This window comes from Antechinus flavipes, chromosome 2 (assembly GCF_016432865.1).
Source record: "Antechinus flavipes isolate AdamAnt ecotype Samford, QLD, Australia chromosome 2, AdamAnt_v2, whole genome shotgun sequence".
Taxonomy (NCBI): domain Eukaryota; kingdom Metazoa; phylum Chordata; class Mammalia; order Dasyuromorphia; family Dasyuridae; genus Antechinus; species Antechinus flavipes.
In genome coordinates, this window is record NC_067399.1 from 214,002,028 (window position 1) to 214,028,199 (window position 26,172).

The window sequence follows — 26,172 nt, forward strand, 5'->3', positions numbered from 1 at the left end:
ATGGATGAGATTGTTTCAGAGTTTATTAGGAGAACTATTCTGAAAATTCCAGTTGCTGAAATTTTGAAAATCCTGAGAATATGGAACTTTATTCCAGAAAGTCAGCTGAAGACCATAAACTTTCAAAAATTCAAGGAAGATGTCTGCCAGCAAGTGGTTGAGCTTTGTAAGGTGATAATATTTGAAATTATTAGCACAGTGAAAACATGGAGATATAAATTTTTTTTAATAACTTTTTATTGATAGAACACATGCCAGGGTAATTTTTTACAGCATTATCCCTTGCATTCACTTCTATTCCGATTTTTCCCCTCCTTCCCTCCACCCCTTCCCCCAGATGGCAAGAGTCCTTTACATGTTGAATGGGTTGCAGTATATCCTAGATAAAATATATGTGTGCAGAACCGAACAGTTTTCTTGTTGCACAGGGAGAATTGAATTCAGAAGGTATAAATAACCCAGGAAGAAAAACAAAAATGCAAGCAGTTTATATTAATTTCCCAGTGTTCCTTCTCTGGGTGTAGCTGCTTCTCTCCATCTTTGATCAGTTAAGGTTCTCTTTATCGAAGAGGTCCACTTGCATCAGAATACATCCTCAAACAGTATCGTTGTTGAGGTATATAATGATCTCCTGGTTCTGCTCATTTCACTCAGCATCAGTTCATGTAAGTCTCGCCAGTCCCCTCTGTACTCATCCTGCTGGTCATTCCTTATAGAACATGGAGATATAAATTGAATGGTGCACAAACGAATAAGCAATTTTAAAATAATTTTACTAGTGTTACCAAAAGACAATAGAAATCTTCATATGTAAATTTTTTTTTTTGTTCTTGAAACTTATTATAATAAGGACATAAATTACAATTATTTGTCCTTTACTAGGAATTTGGAAGTTGTAAGGGCTTTTTTTTTGCATGTGAATAGTTCAGTTTTAACCTAGTTAGTTATTTTTTTAATATGACAAGTGATGTAAATACAAAAAATCAAAATATTAAAACAGTGGCTAAGTATTAAGTTTGGCAGGAGGGAGGTTAAATATATAGGTATATTGGGAATAAGAGTACTTGATGGAGAGAAAAGTTTTAGAAACTGCATGGTGGGTAAAGTAAATACTAGTGATTTAGTATGTTCAGTTCATATACTATGAATGAGACAATCAATCTGACGCTATTTTCTCCAAATTCTCTACTTTTGTCTTTTAGAAGAAACGTGCAAGTATGGAAGAAGCTGTTATTTTAGACATAATTTGTAAGTTGGACTTCAGCAACTTGTGTTTTAAATCGATCCATTTCATATTTTTGTTGTTACTCTTTTTTTGCTAGGCAATTGGGCTTAAATGACTTGCCCAGGTTCACGCAGCTAGTAAGTGTTATGTGTCTGAGGTCAGATTTAAACTCAAGCCCTCCTGATTTCAGGGCTGGTGCTTGTTCCATTGTGCCACCTAGCTCTCCCCCTCCCTGCTTACACCCCCCTCCCCTTTTGATATTTCTTGACTTAATATTTAATCAGGATTTCAAAAGTATTTTCTTTGGTTAACTAGCATTCATGTCATGCTTCAAGGTTTGCAAAGTGCTTTACACATATCTCATTTTCTCAACAGCCCTCATTTTACAGATGAGGAAACTGAGGCAGACATCAATTAAGACTTTGAGCTTGGGTGTTCTTGATTACAGGTCCAGCATTCTCTCTGTGCTATCTAGCTGCCTCTAGTTGGTAGTATCTACTTTGTTGTTTATTATAGACATTCTCATGGATCTTATGACTTTGTTAGCTCCATTTTTCTAGCACTGACCATACTTATCATTTCCTCCTTTCTGACTTTTAGTTAGTGCTTAGAGAGGAGTTAAGTGGTAAAGTGTAAATTTTAAGTCACTACATCCTACTTTTCATGCTCTTGCTTTCCAGAGAACTGGGCAAGTCACATAATCTCTCAAATTCAGCTTCCTCATCTATACAATGGGGAAGGTAACAGCATATGATTTAAGGGATTGTTGTGATTATCAAAGCAGATAATGTATGTAAAGTGCTTTGCAAACTTTAAGTGGACTATATAAATCCTTACTGTTATTACTTTTATTTTGGTAGACAAGACCTAGCTTAGATTAGGCTGATATGTCAGATTTGACATTGAAACAATGAGATACTTGTAATTCATCTAACAGTTAACAAAAAGAAGTTTATTTACTCACAGTAGAAAAAGGATATTCAGAGCCATGAAAGGATATTCATTGGCGATAAAGCATTAATTCAGCTGGGCACCACTTGCTGATGCTAACTAGTGGTTTAAAGCCTCAGAAAGGGGCCATTGGCTTTTCTGCTCTGGTGTCCTAGCAGCTACATTAACAGCCCAAGCTGTATCCCTTAATACAATATATGTCTGGGAAAATTTTTAATGACTTCTAAGAAAAAACTTTCATGAGGTAGGACTTTAGGAAAGCTAACCTGTCCCATGTCTTATACCAGGTCTCTATTATAGCCTTATGTGGACTCTAAATCAGTGTTATTCCATCTACTTTCTAGCACATGAAAAGTACTTTTTCTTCTCTGGGAGGAAAAAAACCCCTCAAACAGCAAAACTTTGACTCTTCCACTTAGGATCTAAATAAATATAATTGGGATGTATTATTTTTGCTTATTGCTATTTAAAAATGATCCAAAAACCTATTAAAATAGGTACCATTTAGCATATTTTGCTGTTTAAAAATTCCTCAAAATCTATGAAATATAAATTATACACCAAAAGTGAAAATTGCCATTATAGTAACATTTTGCATGTCAGCCCATCAGAAACAGGAACTAAGGAAATAAATGAAGTCTCTAAGTAAACAAATAGATACCACAGTGACTTTGTCATAAAGTTCAGACATTCTATAAAAGAAGAATCATTAAGCAAATCAGTCTTGAGACCATTTACTCTTTATTGACAATTTAAAAAAAATTGATGATCAAGTTTATTAGTTCATAATTATAAATTAAATGGGCTTTTTAGAAGCAGATATACTGACAACCACTAGTAGTATCTAATGGAAGAAGTCAGAAAAACTACAAAAAGCAGATGAGATTTTAAAGAGCAAAAAAATTGGGATCTTTATTCCAAAAGCAAGCCATTCTACCATAAAGGCTTACCTAAACTTATCACTACTTTGATGTATAGTATAATATATTGGGCAGCTAGGTGGTAAGTCAGAAAAAAATTGCTATTTCCTTAACAATTTAAATTTGTTTTCCTTACAACAAGTTTGAAGAGGTCAAATGACTTAACTAGGCACTTAACTTCATCAATATTTGGATATAATCTTGAGCCCTAGGTCTTCTTGCTCTAGTGAGAACTTGACTAGAAACTAGTGCTTTGAGATGTTTAAGAATAAATATTTTGTCCTAGGAAATAACTATTTGCTCAAAATAGTTTAAAATAGTTTCTGCAGAGCTTATTTTTCAGAAAAGATGTTTTGTTATAATACGTTACACATAACTTATTTTATGAATTAATTTTATTTAAATATTTTACAAAAATAGAGTACTTAAGACCCATTCTCTTCAAAGATTTATCATAGAATTAAAAGTTTTCTCCCTTTCCCCCTCTTTTCAGATCATCAGACTTGCCAGATCAAGAAAATTTGGATTGTTTATAAAATGACTAAGACCCCCGGTAGGTAATACTACAGTTCTAGAATGAACAATTGTTATTAATATGTCTGGCATTTAAAATTAAACTGTATGTTCTTCAGAACTACGTGTTCTCAAAATTAACTAATCACCTTTTCTCTGTAGAAAGATGAATGAGTTTGAATACTAATATTTGTGTAATTTATTAGTTTTGCTTTTTGGACTAGCACAAAATGCTTATCTTGTGAATTCTTGATAAGAGGGGGACCAGAAAAGACCTCGAGCAGTAGTGGCACTTCAGATTATTGTTTACAGAAACCAGGGACTCCAAGAGGTAGAAAATAAGAATAAATGCATTTCCCCAAAATAAGAATAAGTGCATTTCCCCATGTGGGATAGTCAGTAAAAAGGCATGTAGTTGGTAGATTATATATCATTTGTGAGATACAGCAAAAAGTCTGGTTTTATTGAACCAAAGAAGTATGTGAGGAGAGTAATATGTAATAAGGTTGGAAAGGTATGATGGCATCAGAAGAATTTATATTTGATTGTGAGGATAAATAAAACCCACTGGAGTTTGTTAATATTTTATATTAATTACATGTAAAACAGTTACATATAAATAAAATTTTTAACATTTGTTTTTAAAACTTTGATTTATCCCTTCCTTCCTCCTTCATTCCTGGGAAGGCAAGTAATTAAACATAGACTATACATGTGTACATTTCTGTTAAGTTATGTTATGAAGAAAATATAGGATACCTTCCCTCTCCAAAAAATATTCTCAAGAAAAATAAAGTAAAATTTTCAGATAAGATGTTTTGTTATAATAAGTTACACATAACTTATTTTATGAATTATTTTTATTTAAATTCTTTTAGAAAAATAGTATAGAATAGAATAGAAAAATAGTATAGAAAAAAGTATATTTCAATATATATTGGCACCATCAATTCTTTTTCTAGGTATGGGGAGCATTTTCTTTTTTTACTGTAAGTCCTTCAGAGTTGTCTTGGATCATTGTATTTCTGAGGTGGCTAAGTCATTCATAGCTAATGATCTTAATAATATTGCTATTAATTTGTACACAATACATATCACTTTCCATAAGCTAGGGAAGTCTTTACAGGCTTTTCTGGGAACATTCTGCTCATCATTTTTAAAGAGTATTTCATTACATTCAAATTTCATAACTTTTTCAGCCATTACCTAATTGATGATCATCCACTAAATTTTCATTTCCTTGTCATCATAGAAAGCTGCTCATCATTTCTTACAACACATTAGTATTCTAAAATAATTGCAGTTTGTTCAGCCATGCCTCAATTGATGGACATCTCTTTGATTTCTAATTCTTTGTCCCCAGGAAAGAGCTGCTATAAATATTTACACACACATATATATATATCCTTTTCCTTTTTGTGTGTGTTTTTTAAAAATCTCTTTTGGGATACAGATCTAGTCCCAGTGGAGTTTTTTGAATAAGGGGATGTGGTTCAGATCTGTGCTTTGTAAAAATCATCTTGAGGATTTTATGGAAGATGAATTAGGGTAGAGGGAGACTTGAAGCATGGGGACAAATTAATTGAGAAATAATGAAAGAACCGAATTAAGAGAGGTGGATTGTGAGTGGAGAGAAGAGAGATGCATATGAGATATATTATGGAGGTAAAACATAATGTAGCAGTTGTTATATGGCATGAGGGAGAATGAATGTATTAACACTTGACAAAAAATAGGCAAGTTTGAGACAATGGAAAACTTGTTCTATTTTGGAGTTTGAGATGCCTGTAGGATCTTTACTTCAAAATAACCAATAGGCTGTTGTTAATATTCTATTAGAGATTAGAAGAGAGATACTAGGTCTGTATATAGAGATCTGATCGTTATCTGTGTAACAAACTCATGGAAGTTTTCACAAATGAAAGAGTGTAAGAGAAAAAAACTGGTAAAAGGCATGACATGGAAGATGATTTTACAAAAGGACATTGAAGAAAAAGTAAGAGGGAGATCCAAAGGTACTATTTTATAAAATCTAGAGAGGAGAGCACATCTTGAGAGACAATGTGACCCTCAATGTTAGGTGCTATCAAAAGAGGGGTTCAGAAGGATGGGTCGGGTCTTACCCTACTCAACAATCATCCTATTCTCACAGTTTGTGACTTTTCCATTCTTTTCCTTGTCACATTGACAGATGAAGAGGTTGATCTTTCTGATATGGAAAAATTTAAAGATACTTTTAAGAAAGTTCTTCAGAGGGCCTTAAAAAATGTAAGTGATATTAATAAATATATTTGTTTCAATTGCAGGATATTTATGCTTTTATATTTTGTTCATTCTTTGTTATGAAGAATAGTAATACATCTCAGGTGATGTTGTAGTGTTACCAAGCAATTGTCCTCAGTTTGAAAGTTTTCCTCATTCCATTCTATTTTCCACTTGTAATCCTTGCTGTGATTGTTTTACTCCTTCACAGCAAGCAGGTGATTAATTCACTGATTAATTCACAGACTTATTTAAGTCTGATCTCTGCCAATCACTTCCTTTTGACCTTGGGCAAATCATTTGGCTAATACTCTGTTTTGATCCACATTCAGTTTTCATAGTCAGGATATGGATGGCACTTTTTTTAAAAATTCACTTTTTTTTTCAAAATATATGCAAAGATAATTTTCAGCAGTTTTGCCAAAACTTGTGTGCGAATGACACTAACACAAGTCTATTGGAATTACTTTGAATTACCTCATTGTTGAAAAGAGCCAAGTTAATCATTGTTTGAGCATCACAATCTTCTTGTTGCTATGTACAGTGTTCTCTTTGTTCTGCTCACTTCACTTAGCATCAATTCATGTAAGTTTTTCCAGGCTTCTCTGAAATCGTTCTGCTCATCATTTCTTATAGAACAATAATACTCCATTATTCACATTGGAATATTCATATTTCACATTCATGTATCATAATTATTCAGCCATTCCCCAACTGATGAGCATCCATTCAATTTCCAATTCCTTAACACTACAAAAAAGGGCTGCTACAAATATTTTTGTACATAGTGTCCTTTTCCCTCTTTTATGATATCTTTGGGCATACAGACACTGCACTATCAAAGTGTGTGCACAGTTTTATAGCCCTTGGGACATAGTTTCAAATTGCTCTCCAAAATGGTTAGATCATTTCACAATTCCACCAACATTGTATTATTAGTGTCCCAGTTTTCCCAAATTTGCTCCAACATTCATCATTATCTTTTCCTGTCATTTTAACTAATCTGAAAAGTTTGAAGTGGTACCTCAGAGATGTCTTAATTTACATTTCTCTAGTCAATGGTAATTTAGAGCATTTTTTCTTATGAGTAGAAATGGCTTTAATTTCTTCATTTGAAAATTGTCTGTTCATATCCTTTGTCCATTTATCAATTAAGAAATGGCTTGTATTATTAGAAATTTGAGTCAATTCTCTATATTAGAACTGATACCTTTATTAAAAATACTGGGTGTAAAAATTTTTCCCCCAATTTCCTGCTTCCCTTCTAATCTTGGCTGCATTGGTTTTGTTTGTGCAAAAAGTTTTTAATTTAATGTAATTAAAAATATCTATTTTGCATTTCCTAATACTTTCTATTTGTTCTTTGACCATAAATTCCTTCCCCACAGATCTGAGAGATAAACTATCCATTGTTCTCCTAATTTGCTTATAATATCACTTTTAAGTCATGAACCTATTTTGACCTTATCTAAGTATAGGGTGTTAGATGTTGGTCAATGCCTCATTTCTGCTGTACTGTTATCTAGTTTTCCCAGCAATTTTGTTTAGCTTATCCAAGAAGTTGGCTTGTATTATTTTCTTTGGATTTTTTAAATACTAGATTACTATAATTATTGACTATTGTGTTTGTGAATCTAACCTGTTCCACTGATCCACTACTCTGTTTCTTAGCCAGTACCAAATGGCTTTCTTAATAACTTTTTAATTCAATAAACATCATTAGGCAACTACCATGTGCCAGGTTCTGTGTCAAGCACAGGGTCTTTTAAATGAAGTAAAAGACAGTTCCCCTCTTCAAGGAGCTTATAATCTAATACTCTGTTCTCTGAGAATGTGAATTGGGAAAACTTACAAGAAAAGGAGTCAGAAATGAAATAATAACTGAGGTGGGAAATTTTTTTTTCTGTTTAAGAGAATCATAAAATGTTAGAGCTGAATAGGACTTGAGGATCCTTTAAACCCATTTATTTTACACATCAAGGAACTAAAAGATCCAGAGAATAGGAAATGGGTTGCACAAAGTCACTTAACAGATATGATTGATAAGATAGTAGGACAGTTGTTTTCAGGATAATTTCTTTCTCTTAGTAACCTCAGAATAAGAAGAAATGCACCATACCTTTTTATCTAAATCTATATAAACAAGAGAAGATAAATACTTCCATAGAAGGTAAAGCCTTATCAGACAATGGAGAACTGAACAACTTGTACAACTGAATAATTTTCACTAATCTGACACTATCAACACCTTCAGGACTGTAGCCACAGCTAATAAAAAAAAAGTCTGATAGGCTGATACTTTGACTATGGTCTCTTCTAAAGTTTGGATTTATCGCATCATATAAGTGGCAGCAAACATTGATTCTCTCTAGGCATGTGACAAAAAGAAGATTTAAAAAAAGGGTCTGATGGTATATAAGTTGTTAGAAGGAATGGGACTCAGAAATCTGATTAAAGCCATACCTCTCCTAGAGGAGTTTACCTAAAACATATACATAATTGTGGCTTTAGACCTAATATAAGGAAGTTGAACTCAAGGAGATTTAGAAATCAGAAAATACATGTTTCAGAGTAGTGGAAATGGGAAGGCCCAACAGTGACAGGGAAGTTGGATGCAAAGTATTAGAAATAAAAGAGAAAGGCTAAGTAAGAAAGCAAACATAAATAAGCCTTGCTCCCAAGCAAATAAACCAAAAGTGAGATTATCATAAAGATTGAAGGAAAAGTGAGCAAAATTGTTTTAAAAGCTACAACACAATAAATATTATACCTTAAATGAAAGTGAACTAAAAATTTCCACTGAAAAAGTAAACAAAAAAAAACATATAATGGCAAGAATTTTCAAAATCGTTTAAGAAGAGAAATAAGATTTTAAAAGGATGTAGCAAGATGGAAATTTGTTTGGAAATAAAAAGTCCCAACAAAGAAATAGGACAGAGGAATTAAGTTAGATCATATAACCACGAATGTCTTCAAAGCAGTAAAGGCTCTGAAAAGGAATGATTTCTAGTAGTAGCTTGAATAAACACCCATTCTGCACCAGGGACTGTGCTAAGTTCTGGCTTTTCAAAGAAAAGTAACGGGCAGTCTCTGTTCTCAAGGAATTCATAGTCTAATAGGAGAGAGAAGATAGTGGTAGACAAATAAGATAGATGAAGCATAAATTGGAAAGGTTCAACAGAGGGAAGACACCAGAATTAAAGGGAATCAGAAAATGTAGAAGGTGGAATTTTAACTGGGTTTCCAAGAAAGCCAGGAGGCAGAGAGAAGAGAGAGAATTCTAGGTATGAGGAATAGCCAGTGAAGAATAGCCAGAATCAAGAGATGGAGTGTCTCATCAGAGAAACCAAAAGGAGCATACTGTCGCTGGATCAAAGTATGTGGGACTTGGGAAATTGGGATGGAGAAAGGTTAGTGAAAATTTTTAAAAACCAGAGAAGATTTTATATGATCCTGCAAGTAAGGAGAGGGATTAGACTTGCACTTAAAGAAAATCACTTTGGCAATTAAGAGGAAGAGACTTGTGATAGGGAGAACAATCAGTAGATTATTACAATAGGCCAGGCATGAGCTGATGGCTTATATCAGGGTTGTGGTAGTCAGAAGAGAAAAAGGGGGTCTACATAAAAAATGTCATGAAGAAAAATCAATTTGATAAGAAGATTGCTTATTGTAGCGGGTCACAGTCAGTGGGAGAACTATGGTGAGGTATAAGACCCTTTAGCCAGAGGGAACCTGCTGACAGTGTCTGGTTTGGCTCCCCATCTCTGGCTCTCCGCCTCCCTGAGAAGTCAGGGGGCGGTGACAACCTGTACTGAGATTGAAGTAATGATACCAGCTGGTAGAGTGATACCAAGTGGCAAACTACATACGATAGCTAGCAAGTTGTGCATGTGGAACCACATGTGCAGTATATACTTAGTGCATGCGTATTAGGGTATGTAAAGGGGGGAAGACCTTGGAATAAATAGACTCCATATTTCATTTATTTATTTTGTGTATGTTTTTTTTTTTAATTATAGCTTTTTATTTACAAGTTATATGCATAGGTAATTTGTCAGCATTGACAGGTGCAAATCCTTTTGTTTCAACTTTTTCCCTCCTTCCCCCCACCCATTCTCCCAGATGGCAGGTTGACCTATACATGTTAAATATGTATAAGTGTATAAGTACATACAATATATGTATACATGTCCAAACAGTTGTTTTGCTGTATAAAAAGTCAGATTTTGAAGTAGTGTACAGTTAGCCTGTGAAGGAAATAAAAAATGCAGGCAGACAAAAATAGAGGGATTGGGAATTCTATGTAGTGGTTCATAGCCATCTCCCAGAGTTCTTTCCCTGGGTGTAGCTGGTTCAGTTCATTACTGCTCTATTGGAACTGATTTGGATCCTCTCATTGTTGAAGAGGGCCACATCCATCAGAATTGAATATCATATAGTATTGTTGTTGAAGTGTATAATGATCTCCTGGTCCTGCTCATTTCATTCCAGCGTCAGTTTGTGTAAGTCTCTCCAGGCCTTTCTGAAATCATCCTGTTCGTCATTTCTTCCAGAACAATAATATTCCATAATATTCATATACCACAATTTATTCAGCCATTCTCCATCCAGTTTCCAATAGATGAAGCCATCCACTCAGTTTCCAATTTCTGGCCACTACAAAGAGGGTTGCGACGAACATTCTTGCACATATAGGTCCCTTTCCCTTTTTTAAAATCTTTGGAATATAAGCCCAGTAATAACACTGCTGGATCAAAGGGTATGCACAGTTTGATAACTTTTTGAGCATAGTTCCAAATCGCTCTCCAGAATCACTGGATGTGTTCACAATTCCACCAACAATGTATCAGTGTCTAAGTTTTCCAACATCCCCTCCAACATCCGCATTATCTTTTCCTGTCATTCTAGCCAATCTGAGAGATGTGTAGTGGTATCTCAGAGTTGTCTTAATTTGCATTTCTCTATTAACGACTTGGAGCATCTTTTCATATGGCTAGAAATAGTTTCAATTTCTTCATCTGAGAATTTAGACTCCGTATTTTAACCATCCTCAGGAATCTTGACTCATTATTCATCCAATAAGATGGTATGTTTTAATCACCCCAGTATGGGGGATCTAGAAAGCACACAACACCCCCAACTTGAGGGCTCTAGGAAGCAGGATACAACAGGTTATGGGGCAAAATGAGAGTGAGAAGTTGACAACTTTGAAAGAGCATGTGAATTCTTTATTGGCCAACATGACCTAGAAGATAGGATGTGCAGAAATAATTTAAGGGTCATAAGTGTCATAGAAAATAGTAAATTTAATACCCTGAAAACCTTACTGTGGGCCAAATTTTCTTTCACATCTGTATTTTTAAGTAGAAAGTATTCTAGAAGTTTTGTCAACAAAAGGCATATTAATAATTGATTTATTCCAAAATTGCCTACAGAGAAAGACTTGAGTTTGAAATTGTAGTCACATAGTGGTTAAGTTTCTGAATGTCATAGAATATGAGTATTAAGAAAGGACCTCATAATTCTACACACCTCTCAGACTGGCTAAGATGACAGGAAAAGATAATGATGAATGTTGGAGGGGATGTGGGAAAACTGGGACACTGATACATTGTTGGTGCAGTTGTGAACTGATCCAACCATTCTGGAGAGAAATTTGTAACTATGCCCAAGAACTATCATACTGCGTACCCTTTGATCCAGTAGTGTTACTACTGGGATTATATTCTTAAAGGAGGGAAAGGGACCCAAAAGTGCAAAAATGTTTGTGACAGCCCTTTTTATAGTGGCTAGAAACTGAAAACTGAATGGATTCCCATCAGTTGGAGGATGGCTAAATAAATTGTGGTATATGAATGTTCTGTAAGAAATGATCAGCAGGATGAATACAGAGAGGCCTGGAGAGACTTACATGAACTGATGCTAAGTGAAAGGAGCAGAACCAGGAGATAATTATACATGGCAACAAACAAAGACTGTACAGTGATCAATTCTGATGGACATGTCTCTCTTCAACGATGAGATGATTCAAACCAGTTCCAATTGTTCACTGATGAAGAGAGTCACCTACATCCAGAGATAGGACTGTGAGAACTTAGTGTGAGCTACAACATAATATTTTTACTTTTTTTGTTGTTGGTGTTTCCTTGCATTCTATTTTCTTTCTCATTTTTTTTTTCCTTTTTGATCTCATATTTCTTGTACAGGAAGATAATTATGGAAATATGTATAGAAGAATTGCACATGTTTAACAGATATTGAATTGCTTGCTATCTAAGGAAGAAGATGGGGGGAAGGGAAGGAAACCAAGTTTTGCAAGGGTGAATGTTAAAAATTATCCATGCATGTTTTGAAAATAAAAAACTTTAATAAAAAAAGAAAAAAAGGACCTCAACAATCATCTACCCAAATCTCTCCCTGAAAACAATTCTCACTGTTTTAAGTGTGAAACTACATTTAGCTATTGTTGGGCAGCTGCAGATTGCCTATTATTATGAACTCTTGTTTTTTATATCCACCATCCAAGAGAACCTTTTTTTCCTCCATACCTTTCCACTAGCAGCACCTAAAAAGTACAGTGCATAGAGTGCTATGGCTGGAGTCAAAAAGATGCATCTTCCTAAGTTCAAATTTAGTCTCAGACATTTTAGTAGCTGTGTAACCCTAGACAAGTCACCTAACCCATTTTGCTACAGTTTTCTCATTTGTAAAATGAGTTAGAGAAGGAAATGGCAAACTGTTCCACTATCTTTGCCAAGAAAGCCCCAAATGGGATCACAGAGAGTTACTAAATAACATCAGCAGCAGCAATAAGCATCCTGAGAGATATTAGGCACTTGCCCAGTATCACAAAACTTAGGAAGTGTCTGAGGGAGATTTGAATTATACTTTTCCTGATTCCACTTTCAGTATTTTATTTGCCATGCCACCTAGTGACCATGTGTATTGTTTCTATAAAATTAGTAATAATTTTAAAAAAATATTTATTTATTTTCCAACATTGACCCTTGCAAAACCTTTTGTTCCAAATTTTACCCTCCTTTCCCCCACCCCCTCCCCTAGCTGGCAGGTAGTCCAGTATATGTTAAGTATGTTGAAATACATGTGTTAGCAAAGGCTGCCTTGCAACTCCTTCAGATGTTATGATTCACAGCTGTGGAGGCTCTTGGAAAATTAACTTGCCTCTTAACATAAATCCAATATGTGTATACATATTTATACAGTTATCTTGCTGCACAAGAAAAATCAGATCAAGAAGGAAGGAAAAGAAAAACTGAGAAAGAAAACAAAATGCAAGCAAATAACAACAGAATAGTGAGAATGCTATGTTGTGTTCCACACTCTGTTCCCACGATTCTCTCTCTGGGTGTAGATGGCTCTCTTCATCACTGAACAAGTGGAACTAGTCTGAATCCTCTCATTGTTGAAGAGAGCCACATCCATCAGAACTGATCGTTGTATAGTGTTGTTGCCATGTACAATGATCTCCTGGCTCTGCTCATTTCACTTAGCATCAGTTCATATAGGCTTCTTCAAGCCTCTCTGAAATCATCCTGGTGATCATTTCTTACAGAACAATAATATAAAATTAGTAATTCTAAGGATCCAAAAATGACTCAAGTATAGATAGAGGTAGTACTTTCAAATATTACGCAAAAACCTTACTTTGATACTATTTTATTATAAAATCAGATTGGGGCTTAATTATTGAGTTACTAAAAGATCTCATTGCTCCTAAAATAATACAATTTATATGTCAAACTCCTGAGCAATGGGAGATGGCAGAGTGAACTGTCCCTGAAGTCTGTAGAACTGAGTTATACATCTCAACCTTGATACTCCCTGTAGGACCATAAGCAAATCCCAGTAACTTCTCTATGTCTGCTTCATCACTTGTGCAAAAGGAGGATTTGGTTATATGGCCTCCAATGTTCCAGGTTTATGTTTTATGCTCTTGTAACACTGGTATTTTAGAAAAAGCCTACTTAGTTCAGTGAAAAAGGTATCAAATTTGGACCTGAAGAACTTGGGTTCAAATTCTTGCCCTTCTCTATTTCTGTGGATTTAGGCAATTCAATTTAATAAGAATTTATTAAGAATTCACTGTTAACAAGACAGTGACGACACAAGGACAAAAATGAAAAAAGAATCCCTGCTTTCCAGAAGCTTATATTTTACTGGGGAGAGGCGCATACAAGTAAGTAAACATAATTTAAGGAAGAAGAAATCTTCCTTAAGAAGATCTTCCTTAAGAGAGTCCTTTCCAGAGGGATTGGCATAAAAATTGAATTTTACATGAAGATAGGGATTCTTTAAGACAGGGTGAGGAGGAAAGGCATTTTGGGCATGGATGACAGCTTGTAAAAGAGCATAAATGTCAGGAATATATAATGTCTTCAGGCAATAGCAATTAAACCATTTTGGTTTGAAGGTAATGTGATGTGAAATCTGGGACTTAATTTTCTCAACTGAAAAAGGACAAGGTTGGACTAGCTTTTTTTTTTTTTTCTTATAATAACTTTTTATTGACAGAATCCATGCCAGAGTAATTTTTTTACAACATTATCCCTTGCACTCACTTCTGTTCCGATTTTTCCCCTCTCTCCCTCCACCCCCTCCTCAGGTGGCAAGCAGTCCTATATATGTTAAATATGTTGCAGTATATCCTAGATACAATATACGTATGCAGAACCGAACTGTTCTCTTGTTGCACAGGGAGAATTGGCTTCAGAAGGTAGAAATAACCCAGGAAGAAAAACAAAAATGCAAACCGTTTACATTCATTTCCCAGTGTTCTTTCTTTGGGTGTAGCTGCTTCTGTCCGTCATTGATCAATTGAAACTGAGTAAGGTCTCTTTTGGACTAGCTTTTAATGTGTGTCTGACCTCCTATGTCTTAGTGAAGCCCCGAAGTTTATTGTGGGCACTCTTGTCTGTAGTGTCTCAGGTGATCTCATAGACTCCTTTGTGTTCATTTGTCACTTTAAAGAGATGACTCCCAAATCTTAATGCTTCAGCATCCCTCTTGTGAGCCTGGTCCATAACCTCTCATTTGTCTAGCTCTCAGAAGAGCTATCAGATCATCACTACCATTCCCTGGGTCTGAGCACTGTAATCACACAAGGCTACAGGATCTGTAATGACTCCACTAATCATGCTCTCTTAACTTCCCTGTCAAAACATTTTTCCTTGACAACCAACCCCTTATATATGTTATATTCCTGTTTTAGAATAAGTTGCTTAGGGGTAGGGGTCGTCTTGGTTGCTTGTATTTATATCCTCAGCACTTAACATTGGTGCCTGAAGATTACTAAGTGCTTAATAAATGTTTTTTCATTAATTCCTTCACCTTTCATATCTAATCAGTTTCCAAGTCTTGTCCTCAATACCTCTCAAACCTGTCTCTCATTCTAATCTAAGCTCTTATTACCTCTTCCTAGACTTCTGAAAGATCCTTTTAATTGGTCTCCCTTTCATCCAGATACATTTTTCTTTTCATTTTCCATGTGTTTACCAAATTGATATTTCTCATGTATAAGTTTGACTATATAATTCCCTTGTTCAAGAAGCTTCAATGGCTTCTCACGGACCTTAAGCAAAACCAATGTGTTTAAAGTACTTCATAAGTGAATGCAAGGGATAATGCTGTAAAAAAAATTACCCTGGCGTGGGTTCTATCAATAAAAAGTTATTTAAAAAAAAAAAAAGAATGAAAAAAGGGTGTTCCTTAATGCCAGTATATTCAATATTGCATTAAAATGTTAACAATAACAATAAAAGAAGAAAAAGAAAAAAAAATAAAGTACTTCATAGTCTGGTTCCACCTTATATTTCTAGGTTTATTACACATTACTCCCCATCATACATATCACATTTCAGCCAAACTGTATTAGACATGACATTATATATTTTCCGTCTCAGTCCATTTTTGCACACTGTCCCCTATATGTGGAATGCTCTCTCTCTCCTCTTAGCTCTGCCTCTTGGAACCCCTACTTCTATTTAAGGCTTATATTATGAGTATCACTTCCTTCTAAGATCTTGGTTGTTTCTCTCCCAGTTGTTGTGCCCCTACCTCCATTAGTTTGTATATCTCGTATGTCCTTCTCTGGGAAGCTGCTTTGTCCTCCTAGAAAAATTAAATTCTTTGAGGGAAAAGCCTTATACCTTCATGTTTGTATCCCTAATTCCTGGCATTTAATAGGTACTTAATGTTTATTTTTTGATTAATTGATTTCAAAGATCCTTTCTTTCTCTTAAATTCATGATCATGAAGGAAAATTCTATTCTGGTGCCCTGTATGTATGTGTTAGCTTGGTTGTTTTCCTTATTAAGGACTTTAATAGACCACAGATTGTTAACTCAGATTAAGGGGCGGGATAGGGGTGGCAGAGGAAGTCTATGGATAGATTTCAAGGAATTCTTGAACTTGAATGGGACAAAGAATTCCATTTTTCAACTATGATTTTTAAAAAATTCTTTGAAGGAATCCATAAGTTTTACCAAAGGGACCATTAGAGAAGCTAGGTGCCTCAGTAGATACAACTATGGGCCTTGAGTCAGGAAGATCTGGCTTTAAATCCAGCCTCAGACACTTATTGTGTGATCTTGGGCAAATCTTTATATGTTCTTCTGTAAAATGGAACTAAGCACATAAGTGCTTAGGGTTGTTGTAAAGGATTAAATGATAAAATATTTGTAAAGCCCTTAATATAGTTCCTGTCACATAGTAGGCACTTAATTTAAACTTAAATGCTTATTTCTTTTCTTTCCCCTATTATACAAAAGATTAAGAATATCCCTATTCTAGGTAAATATATGAAAAGAGTTGTCTATAGTTATCATCATCATCTTGTTTCCAAAGATTTTCTAAACTTTGATAGTCAAGATGATGTCTTTGTGGAAAAAAAAAGGAGAAAATAAAACTGAATTTTAGTGTTTCCAGATACTTTAATAACTTTATAGAAAATGCTATTGTAATCAATGGAATTATGTTTAATAAAGCAATTTTATTTTTGTTTAATAGGTACATATCAGCTTCAGAGACAGTGAAGATAATGCAGTATGGATTCGAATTGCCTGGGGAACACCTTACATGCAACCAAACCAGTACAAAACTACTTATGTGGTGTATTATTCTCAAACTCCTTTCGTCTTCATCTCTCACTGCCGTGTTAAGAAGTACATTCCAGAGCTCTGGCAGGTAGACACTGTTGTGCCAACCTAAAGATTTGCATCATCCTTTCTTAAAAGTCTGTGATACCAAGTGGCATGTGACTAAAACAACCAATAATACTTCTTCACTATGAACAAGTGCTAATTGGGCATAATCACTGTTTAGCCCCTGTTTTGTCCAGATCTCTCCAGGTCTGACTATACCAGATTGCCCTGTCAGTTGCTGCTTCTCAGCAGTTGTGCTCTACCATTTCAGATTATATTTTGGTGAGCTTTTCTAACTTTACTGTATTGTGATCATAAGCACTAAAATCTCTCTCCAGATTTTTAACTAGAAATATGCAGTTCAAGTTTTAAAATCTCTGTTTTGTACATCTCTTTGCAGGGCAATATTTTAGCAAGGATCACAATTATTGTTGAATTCCCTTTGCTACATGATCTCAATGATTTTTGCTATTTAAGTATTACTTATTTCCTGATTTGTATTTTGCCACTGGATTGAGCTCTGGGGTAGAAAGTGAAGTTTGCATAGTCCACCTTCACTTAAATGCAACTCATTTGCATATCATAACATCAACTCTGATATTATGGTCCTCTTCAAGAATGAAGGACAAATATCAGTTTGAATTTACAGTTATTTCTACTGTGGTTTTATAATTTTATCCTCAAATTGGGGGTGAGAGTATTATAGGTTGGAAACTTTTATTTCATTTAGCATAAAACAAATTACTATTGCAAGTGTTAAGACATGTTCTAGTTCAGACAGTTGATGTCCCTACAATAGTTTTTATTAACTGTTTTTGTATATTAACCTTGCAATTGGTACTTTATATTTCTATAATGTTTTAAAATATATAAAATGCTTTTCCTACAAAAAAACCCTATGATGTAGGTAGTGTAAATATCATTATTTGTAGAGGATGAAAGAACTGCTCAAAAAGTTTAGGTTACTTGCCCATGGTAGCATAACTAGTAATCATTAGGGTTCCTTTTCTAGTATACCAAATTATACCCCCTTTCTTCTTTTCTCTCTTACCATATTCTACCCAGTTTTTAAAATATATATGTGTGTGTGTGTGTGTGTGTATGTATATATATATAGAACACTATACTTATTCTTTTTTAAAAAATTTATTTATTTATTTTATTTAATAATAACTTTATATTGACAGAATCCATGCCAGGGTAATTTTTTAACAACATTATCCCTTGCACTCGTTTCTGTTCCAATTTTTCCCCTCCCTCCCTCCCCCCACTCCCCTAGATGGCAAGCAGTCCTATGTATGTTAGATATGTTGCAATATATCCTAGATACAATATATGTTTACAGAACCAAACAGTTCTCTTGTTGCACAGGGAGAATTGGATTCAGAAGGTATAAATAACCCGGGAAGAAAAACAAAAATGCTGATAGTTCACATTAGTTTCCCAGTGTTCCTTCTTTGGGTGTAGCTGCTTTTGTCCGTTATTTATCAATTGAAACTCAGTTAGGTCTCTTTGTCAAAGAAATCCACTTCCATCAGAATACATCCTCATACAATATCCTTGTCGAAGTGTATAATATTCTCCTGGTTCTGCTCATTTCACTTAGCATCAGTTCATGTAAGTCTCTCCAAGCCTCTCTGTATTCATCCTGCTGGTCATTCCTTACAGAACAATAATATTCCATAACATTCATATACCACAATTTACCCAGCCATTCTCCATTGATGGGCATCCATTCAATTTCCAGTTTCTAGTCACTACAAACAGGGCTGCCACAAACATTTTGGCACATACAGGTCCCTTTCCCTTCTTTAGTATCTCTTTGGGATATAAGTCCAGTAGAAACACTGCTGCATCAAAGGGTATGAATGCTTTGATAAATTTTTGGGCATAATTCCAGATTATTCTCCAGAATGGTTGGATTCGTTCACAACTCCACCAACAATGCATCAGTGTCCCAGTTTTCCCGCATCCCCTCCAACATTCATCATTATTTTTTCCTGTCATCTTAGCCAATCTGACAGGTGTGTAGTGGTATCTCAGAGTTGTCTTAATTTGCATTTCTATGATCAATAATGATTTGGAACACTCTTTCATATGAGTAGTAATAGTTTCAATTTCATCATCTGAAAATTGTCTGTTCATTTGGAGAATGGCTTGATTTCTGATAAATTTGAGTCAGTTCTCTATGTATTTTGGAAATGAGGCCTTTATCAGAACCTTTAACTGTGAAGATGTTTTTCCAGTTTGTTGCTTCCCTTCTAATCTTGTTTGCATTCTTTCTGTTTGTACAAAGGCTTTTTAATTTGATATAATCAAAATTTTCTATTTTGTGATCAGTAATGGTCTCTAGTTCATCTTTGGTCACAAATTTCTTTCTCCTCCACAAGTCTGAGAGATAAACTATCCTATGTTCCTCTAATTTATTTATAATCTCATTCTTTATGCCTAGGTCATGGACCCATTTTGATCTTATCTTGGTATATGGTGTTAAGTGTGGGTCCATGCCTAATTTCTGCCATACTAATTTCCAGTTATCCCAGCAGTTTTTATCAAATAATGAATTCTTATCCCAAAAGTTAGGATCTTTGGGTTTGTCAAACACTCGATTGCTATAGTTGACTATTCTGTCTTGTGAACCTAACCTTTTCCACTGATCCACTAATCTATTTCTTAGCCAATACCAAATGGTTTTGGTGACTGCTGCTTTATAATATAATTTTAGAGCAGGTACAGCTAGGCTGCCTTCATTTGATTTTTTTTTTTTCATTAATTCCCTTGAGATTCTCGACTTTTTATTGTTCCATATGAATCTTGTTGTTATTTTTTCTAGATCATTAAAATATTTTCTTGGAAGTCTGATTGGTATAGCACTAAATAAATACATTAGTTTAGGAGTATTGTCATCTTTATTATATTCGCTCGGCCTATCCAGGAGCACTTAATATTTTTTCCAATTATTTAAGTCTGACTTTCTTTGTGTGGAGACTTTTTTGTAATTTTGCTCATATAATTCCTGACTTTCCTTTGGTAGATAGATTCCCAAATATTTTTTGCTATCAACAGTTATTCTGAATGGAATTTCTCTTTGTATCTCTTGCTGTTGGATTTTGTTGGTGATGTATAAAAATGCTGAGGATTTATGGGGATTTATTTTGTATCCAACTACTTTGCTAAAATTATGAATTATTTCTAATAGCTTTTTAGTAGAATCTCTGGGGTTCTGTAGGTATATCATCATATCATCTGCAAAGAGTGATAGTTTGGTTTCCTCATTGCCTACTCTAATTCCTTTAATATCTTTCTCGACTCTTATTGCAGAGGCTACACTATATTTATTCTATAGATTTTAAGCAAATTATATATCCATAGTTAGTTGCAGGAATCATTTACAAGCCATGCATTTTAAGTTTACATTTGTCTAAAGTTTTCCATTTTTTAGTGGAAAATATTATTTAAAGTCTTTCATATATGCTTTTGTAAATGTAAGCACAGTGGTTCAACACTCATAATAGTTTTGTTCTTTTTCATCTCAAGGCCCTGATGACTGCTGGCAATTACCATAAGATCAGACAAATGGAACTCCGAAGTCTATATCTGGATTCTCTTAAGTCTATTGTTTTTAAACAGTATAATCAGGTGAGCCATTCAGTATACCTCTTCAAAGTCTTGCTTCAGACCTGATTAAAAATAACTTAGCAGGTAGGAGAATTCACCTTTTCCAAGAGAAGATTACATTGTATGTTTTTTGACCTTCTGCATTAATTATATTCTTTATACAAATCATTGGGTCCAAATTCTAGTGCTGTGTTTTTAAATTAGGTTACTTGGTGATATATTTTAGAATTTTTTAAAATTACTTCTTCAAAATTATTTAACTGGATTCTGTTCCCATTTAATTATGGGGGGAGGGAAATCTGTCATGAATTAACTTATTTTTTATTTATCTTTTTATGCCAATATATGTCAAATCTGTCAATAAGTCTGCTTTGTTTATCTTTGAATTCTTGGATATGTGGCAAGACTGTCCAAGGTTTTTTCACACAACAAGCACTTAATAGATTCTTGTTAAAAGACTTTTTAAATTTGTAGGGAATAAAAAGGCTCATAAGATTTATATCTTGAAAGAAACTTAAAAAAAAAAAAAAGAAAGAAAGAAAGAAAGAAACCTTGGAGATTTAGTCAATGCAGAAACTTAGACTTGTCAAGGTAAAATAATTTGTCTGAAGTCACAAAAATAGTCAGTAGCAGAGCTGTTATTTGAACCCAGCTTGTGTAAATCCATATCCAGTGTTATTTCCATGAAATTGAAAGCATCTGTCTTTAAACCAACATTTCATCCACAGAAACCAGCACTAGTGTGTTAAAAATGTGATTTTTTTTTTCTATTTGAAAAAGATCTTTAAAAAATTTTTTGAAGATTGTAGAAAGATGGTCATAACAGAGAGCAAGGATAAAGAGGATCCTATATTCCTAGAAAAAACTTTAGGATTCCTTAAAGCCCCCTGATGGGGGGCGGGGGTGAAGGGACTCACTGTTAAGAGATAGAATCACCCATAAACTCCCTCATCTAACATACAAGTCCTCAAAGTTCCTAGAATAAACTGGTACAGATGAAGAACAGAAAAGGCAGAGATCCTTGGAGTCTAGTTCTGACATTGTTTGTTTGAGCTGTGAAACATCTAGTTTAAGCCTTCCCCTAAGCCTCTGCCTCAAGGGTTTCTTGGGAGAATCTAGCACATCATTCTGAACTATTACATAAACAGAATCTGAGGCCAACTCAGTCTTAATAGGTCTCAGAAGACAGCAGCTTTTAGGATTTTCTAGACAAGGTCCAACATAACACCTATGGTCTCAGCCAAGCTGTGATAAACAGAAAGGCATTAGGCAAGATCCAGATTCTACAACCTCTGAAGCCTGTGGTAGAAATCCAGGAGAGGGGTATCCTCCGAGCTTAGCAGCAAAGGATAGGGCCTCAGGCAAAGCCTACAGTAGAGAGAACCTCAGAACCCTGTAACCAAAGGGTCTCTCTATTCCCACCTTCCTAGGTAGTGCCCAGCACGCAAACAACCCCAGAGTCCTTTGCAGGAGTCCTAATCTGACCCATTGTACTTAGGACCAGATAGTATCTTGAACCATAGTCAGTGTTTTAGGGTTCTTTACCCCCCACTTATGAGCAATCCAAGGAAACCTGAACACCATGAGAAATACCTTGGTTTAAAAGATAGCTATGAAGTAGACTCCAAAGAGAATAGCCGTAAGTCTAGATAAAGCCTCAGGAAAAAAGAGTTCTGGCCATAAGGAATTTAGCAGTTGACACACAAAAAAAATCTAGGGAAGAAAGAATGTCAAGAGAGCTTGACCTTGGAATAGAAACCACTCAAACATTTCAATGCCTTGAAAATTAGAGTAGGCCAATAAGAAAACAATGACTCAATAAGAAGTAAGTAATATCAAAATAAGACCAAAAGAATGGATAAATGAGGCATTTATTAAGCACTTACTATATGCAAAACTTTGCTAAATTTTGGGGATTCAGACAGAAAAGTAAGACAGTCCTTACTCTCAAGGATTTCACGTCTGATTCTCTTGGAAACAACCATAAAAAGGAGTTTAGATACTAAGGAGTCATAATAAAGATTACTTAAGAATTAGCAGCTATCTCTTGAAGAAGAGGAGAGCATGGAATAAATTATACCAAAAAACAAGAGATAAAAGAATAACGAAGAATAACCTTGCATGGATCTCTTAAATCTCACTTTCATCTGAACAGGATAAAAAAAGATTGAATATAGTTTATAGACACACTTTTGGGTATAGAAATACATTATTCAAAAGACAAATAGAAAAGAGCAAAGAAAGAGTAGGAAAGGATTTAAGGAAAATGGAATTGTTAGTGGAATAATCATAATAAAAAATAAACTCAAAAGTTGGAGGGAGAAATGTGAAGTTTAAAAGGAAAGGAAAAATTGATAATAACTTGAAATTTGAATTGGGATAAACACAACCTAAAACAAAAGAAACAGGATGTTTCATTATAATATTGATGAGGTTTAGGTTTTGGGGTTCCCTTTAGTAGGGAACCAAATGATAAAGGTCTAGATTTAGGGAACCAAAATGAGATTAGGATTTCTGGTGGTCAGGGAGTTAAATGATAAGGTCTAGTGGCAGGTTTGGTGTTCAGGGAAGCAAATGGAGAGGTTTGGCTCCCCTGCATCCTTTGGGATTTGGCGCAAGGAAAGAGAGTTTGGGGGAACTTTCTTCTGGCGCCAAGAAATTTTCTGTAAAGGAATTTACAAACCCCAAAACTTAGATTGATAAAAGAGGTTTATTATGGGGGTTAGATATAAGGTTAGAAATCCTGACAGAGAGACATAAAATCTCATTAGGGAAGTAGGTGAGAGTAAAGAGAGGGTAACATTGGAAGAGAGTATTATTCCAGCAGGCAGAGGTTTCCTTGGCATAGCATGGCATGGCATAACATGGCAGGTTTAGTATCTCTGTAAAGAGAGGATTTTAGATTGGCTCTTTTATAATAAGAACTTTGGCTATAAGCTGAAGGGGGCTAGTAGGTGGAGTTCCAAGTTGGGCTCATCTACTAGCTGGGTTTCAGCTTGAACTAGAATTTGAGTAGAATGAGTTTCCTTAATTGAATAGGGTTGGAATTCTAGATAAAAGAATGAAATTATTTGTCTTGTTTCTCTCGGGCGGTGTTTCCTCACTAAGGCAGAGTTGAAGGAGATTTTCTCTTTCAAGGATTTTTAGTTTCAGGGTCCCTTCTTCATTATCACAAATGTTAGGTAGATTCTTTTTTTAATTGACACATTTTGTGTAAAAGAGATTGATGGGAATAAAAGGGGAAAATTTCAAGAGAAAGGGATAAGGGAAATAACATTATTAACAATCATAACTGCATGTGAATGGAATGAATTCACCTATAAAATGGAAAAGAATAGGAAAAAATGAAAATAGCAAAATTTAACAATATGTTGTTTGCAGGAGACATTAAATAGTTGAAATTATTTATGCTTTAGCTGAACTAAAATCAAACCAATCAATTTCAAATAAGGCTTCATTAATAAAATAAAAAGATAATCAAGGAAATTATATTATGGATAAAAGTACTATAATATAAATAAGGTATTAATGTCACTACTTAATATATATGCATCTAATAATAAAACATCTAAATACTTAAAGGAAAAATAAATCATATTCAAAGGAAAAATGGCTAGTAAAGCTGTAATGTAATAGGAACTTATATATCCCTTTCAGACTCTAGACAACTTTAACCAAAAGCTAAATAAGAATGAAATTAAGTGTCTAACTAGAACTTAAGAAAAATTTAAAAAGATAAATATTTCTTAATACTTTTGAATGGAAATAAGAAGAAACTTATATTCAACTCAGATGTATATGGTATCTTTACAAAAATTTACTACATGTTGGATGGTAAATATTGCACTTTAAAAATGTAGGAAAGTATAATATTAAACACACCCATTTTGTTGCTTAGTCATCTTTCAGTCATGTCAAACTCTTTGTGACATTATTTGAGTCTTTCTAGACAAAGATACTGGAGTGTTTTGCCATTTCCCTCTCCAGCATTTACTAAATACAGTGTAATAAAAAATATCTTCAATAAAAAAAGATCTTAAAGGTAATTAGAGATTAAATAAAATTATTTTGAAGAATTAGTGGGTCAAGAATAAATCACAGAAACAATAGAACATTTCAACAGGAAAAATAACAATGAGAATACATATCAAAATTTCTGGGATACAGCTAAAGCAATTCTAAGAGGAAAATTTAAATTAATTATTTTCATCAACAAAAAAGAAAAGAAACCAATCATTGGGGCATGTGATTTTAAAAACGTGAGGAACAAATTGAAAATTCCAAATTAAATTAAAAAGTAGGAATTTTGAAAAGGAAAGATTAACACAATTAAGAGTAAAAAACAAACAAGCCACTAAATTGATAAATAAAAGTAGGAACTACTTTAAAAAAATTAATAGAGTAGATAAACAATTAGTTCCTATCAAAAGTGAAACAAAAGGAGAACTTACTATTATAGAGAAAATAAGGGAAATTTTCAGAAAGCATTTTTCCTAATTATATGCAACTTATAACTTAGAAGAAATTAATGAATACTTAGAAAAATAAAAACAAAGGAGTACTTAGACTAGTCTGTTATCAGAAAGAGAAATTGAATAAGGCATAAAAACTCTGAAAAATTGAAAAAACAATCTCAAGCACTAGATGAATTTACATATGAATTCTATGAAAGTTTCAAAGAACAATTCTAATACTACATAAGTGGTTTAAAATAATAAGAAAAGAAGGTACCCTTCTAGTCACTTTGTATAAATATTGTCCTGATCCATAAAGCATGGAGAGACAAAACAGAAAGAAAAGCAGTATATCTAATGAACATTGATGCAGGTATTTTAAATAAAATATTAGTAAGTTAAGATACAATAACATACTATAAATGATTATTCATTATGACCAGGTTGATTTTTCCTCAGAAATATAGATTTGGCTCCACTTAAGGAATGCTGGAAATATAATAAACTAGATTAAAAATATAAAAAATACAAACCAAATAATTATATCAATATATGATATAAATTATTTTTATAAAATTCAGCGCTTCTATTAAAAACTCTAGAAATCACAGAAACAAATCTTTCCTCAATATATAGTACATAATTTGTATCTAAAGTCAAGAACAAATATTACATGTAATGAAAAAGTTAACAGGCCTTTCTAGTAGTAAGATCAAGAGTAAAACAAGAATGCCCATTATATCTATTACTTTTTAACGTAGTGCTAGAAAGGCTAGCTGTAATAAGAAAAAAGAAATTGAGGGAATAAGCATGGGCAAAATTATTGCTTTTTAAAGATGATGGTATGCTTAAGGAACCCCAAAAGTTCTCTAAAATTAACTGAAATAAACTTAAGCAAAGTATATTGATAAAGCTACTTAAATCATCAAAATTCCTGCATATATAGCCAACATAATCCTGTAGGAAGTACTAGAAAAAAAATCTGATGAACTAAAACGTGAAAAATATACTTTTTCGGACATTGATAATATGGAAATTTGTTATACCAGACTACATTGGTAATATTG

At 34.0% G+C, this 26,172-nt stretch overlaps 1 protein-coding gene across 2 annotated transcripts in view; it reads left to right on the forward strand.

Moving 5' to 3' along the window:
• The window catches only part of CENPN (centromere protein N), a 40,078-nt gene continuing 13,906 nt past the window's right edge, over positions 1-26,172 (forward strand). Inside the window, exons 1-6 of one of the 2 annotated variants that reach the window (XM_051976172.1) lie at positions 1-171; positions 1,203-1,248; positions 3,590-3,649; positions 5,801-5,877; positions 16,900-17,076; positions 20,571-20,672. In XM_051976172.1, the coding sequence (XP_051832132.1) occupies positions 1-171; positions 1,203-1,248; positions 3,590-3,649; positions 5,801-5,877; positions 16,900-17,076; positions 20,571-20,672 (633 nt within the window). The remainder of the gene's footprint in view (positions 172-1,202; positions 1,249-3,589; positions 3,650-5,800; positions 5,878-16,899; positions 17,077-20,570; positions 20,673-26,172) is intronic. The other variant, XM_051976171.1, reaches the window with a different exon arrangement.